Source organism: Lissotriton helveticus, chromosome 11 (assembly GCF_964261635.1).
Source record: "Lissotriton helveticus chromosome 11, aLisHel1.1, whole genome shotgun sequence".
In the NCBI taxonomy this organism is placed as follows: domain Eukaryota; kingdom Metazoa; phylum Chordata; class Amphibia; order Caudata; family Salamandridae; genus Lissotriton; species Lissotriton helveticus.
In genome coordinates, this window is record NC_136072.1 from 190571566 (window position 1) to 190573854 (window position 2289).

The following is a 2289-nucleotide window of genomic DNA, read 5'->3' on the forward strand; positions in this document are numbered from 1 at the left end:
ACCCCCGGGAGTCACATCTGGTCCACTGTGCTCACTCGGGCCCACTCACTCTCCTCTGGCCGGGGACCACTGCTTGTGCGCCTGCCTCCTGCACGAGACGTCGGCCACCTCCTGCGCACTTGGGCCCAGAGCTCTGCCGGGGCCATGGCCACAGAACTGCTGCCCTTCCCTCTCCTCAGCAGCACGGGCCCCCTTCTGTTCCCCTCTCCCGGGGCCATGGCGCTTGACTGGAGTGCAGCACCTCCCTCTCCTCAGCAGCACGGGCCCCCTTTTGTCCTCGTCTCCATGGGCCATGGCCAAATTCGGGTTTAGCTGCCGGCTTCTGCGCCATTGAGGCCCCCTCCTGGCTTCCAGCTCCTCTGGGGCCCCGGCCCCCTCCTGCTCCTGGTTTCCAGCTCTCTTGGGGCCCCTCCTGGCTTTCAGCACACCTGGGGATCCTGCCCCCTTGAGTTCTTGGCTTCCAGCTCAGCTGGGCCCCACTCCTGGCTTCCAGCTCACCTGTGGCCCCTCCAGGCTTCCAGCTCACCTGGGGCCCGGGCCCCCTCCAGCTCCCGCACCGGCAGGGCCGGGATGGCGGACACGGGCAGCACGATGACCGGGCTGTGGCCGCCCATGCTCTCCTCGTAGGTGGGCAGGTACTTGACCTCCTCGTAGCTGGGCAGCTGCAAGAAGACGGGAGAGATGATGTGCAGCTCGTGCTCGGGCGGCGGCAGCAGCCGCCCGCTGTCCAGCAGCGAGTCCTGCGAGCCCTCGCGGGTGTCCGGGTTCAGGGCGGCCGGGCCCTCCGGGTCGGTGCGGGCCGGCCGCTGGCTGCGCCCCCCGGGCGGCCTGCGCGGGCTGGGGCAGATGATGCGCTGCAGGAAGTATCCGATGGCGAACAGCACCAGCAGGATGAGCAGCCCGGAGAGCTTGCGCACGAACCAGCCCACGTTGTCCAGGAAAGTGTGGAAGGGCAGCTGGCAGCACTTGATCTCCGTGTACGTGGAGTTGCCAAAGACGCAGCAGCCCTCCTTCTCCGCGCAGCTCAGCTCCCCGCAGCTCCAGCTGCCCCGGCACAGCCTCAGCAGGCCGCAGAGCACCAGGGTGGCCAAGGCACGGGCGGCGGGCATGGGGGCGGCACGGCCCGCGGGGGCATGTGCTCCTCCCCGGTAGAGGGGCACCAGCGGCAGCCTGGAGGTGATGGCACTACATGCAGGACCCACCCCTGAAGGCTTACTCCCCTGCAATGTGTCACTCTCTGGAGCCTGGCACCCCTGCAGCGTCCCAATGTCTCGCCTACTGATGCCTACAGCACCCTACAGCCTGGAAACCTCTGCACTCGTGCAGTTTTACACCCTGCTTCAGTGTGGGCCCTTTGCTCCCTGGCACCCCTGTGGCGCCCCAGCCTCTAGCAGCCTCACAACCCTTGAAATCCCGCAATGTCTCACCTACTGTGTGCCCGCAGCACTCTACAGCTCGGAAACCCGTGCAGCTTCACACCCTACTTCAATGTGGACCCTCTGCTCCCTGGCACCCCTGCGGGGCCCCAGCCTCTTGCAGCCTCACCACCCAGGTACCTGTCACACTGAGGATCCGGCAGCGTCTCACCTACTGTATGCCTACAACACCATACAGCCTGGAAACCTCTGCCCCCAGCACCTGTGCAGCTTCACACCCTGCTACGCCGGGCGCCCTCCTGCTCTGGCACCCCTCTGCATCCCCAGTTAGTTTTTCACTACCCCCCTCAGTTTGAACCGAGTGCACCTTACCCCTGCTTTCTTCCTGGACTCTTTCAGCCTCACACCCTCGTGCAACCTGCCTCTCCTACCGCCTCAATCCTCCCTTCACTCTGGCACCCCACGCATCCTTTACTTCCCTGCAGTGTGGCACCCCCCGAATGAGTGAATGACCAACTGATATAGCGCGAAGAAATCCCCGAAGGCGTCAAGGCGCTGTGACGCCTCGCTCTGCTGCAGCAGTCAGCTCACCCTCCTGCAGTCTGGGGGCCCCTCTGTCCCATGCTCTTCTGCAGCCTGACACCCCTGCCACCGCACACCTCCTCGAACCTCAGATCCCCGGCAGCTTCACTCCCAGGCATCCACCTGCAGCCCCCACCGCTTTACCCCCTCCTGCTCAGGGGTCTTGGAAGTCATCGGCCCGCTGTGCACGAGCCCCGCCGCCCTGCCCGCCTGGTGCCCCCGCCGCAGCAAAGTCCACTCGCGCCGGTGAAGTCGTATGTAAATCTCTGCCCCCTGGCTGGCAAGTGGCAACGCTGCGGCACTCGTCCGGCCGCACTACCTGCAGCCTGGC

General features: G+C 65.9%; 1 protein-coding gene across 1 annotated transcript; it reads right to left on the minus strand.

The window, feature by feature from the left end:
* Positions 1 to 389: 389 nt before the first annotated feature.
* On the minus strand, positions 390 to 1109 carry C11H3orf80 (chromosome 11 C3orf80 homolog). Its single transcript, XM_078667543.1, has one exon. It carries the CDS (start codon positions 1107 to 1109, stop codon positions 495 to 497), a length of 615 nt encoding a protein of 204 aa, XP_078523669.1. The 3' UTR covers positions 390 to 494.
* Between the last annotated feature and the right edge of the window lie 1180 nt (positions 1110 to 2289).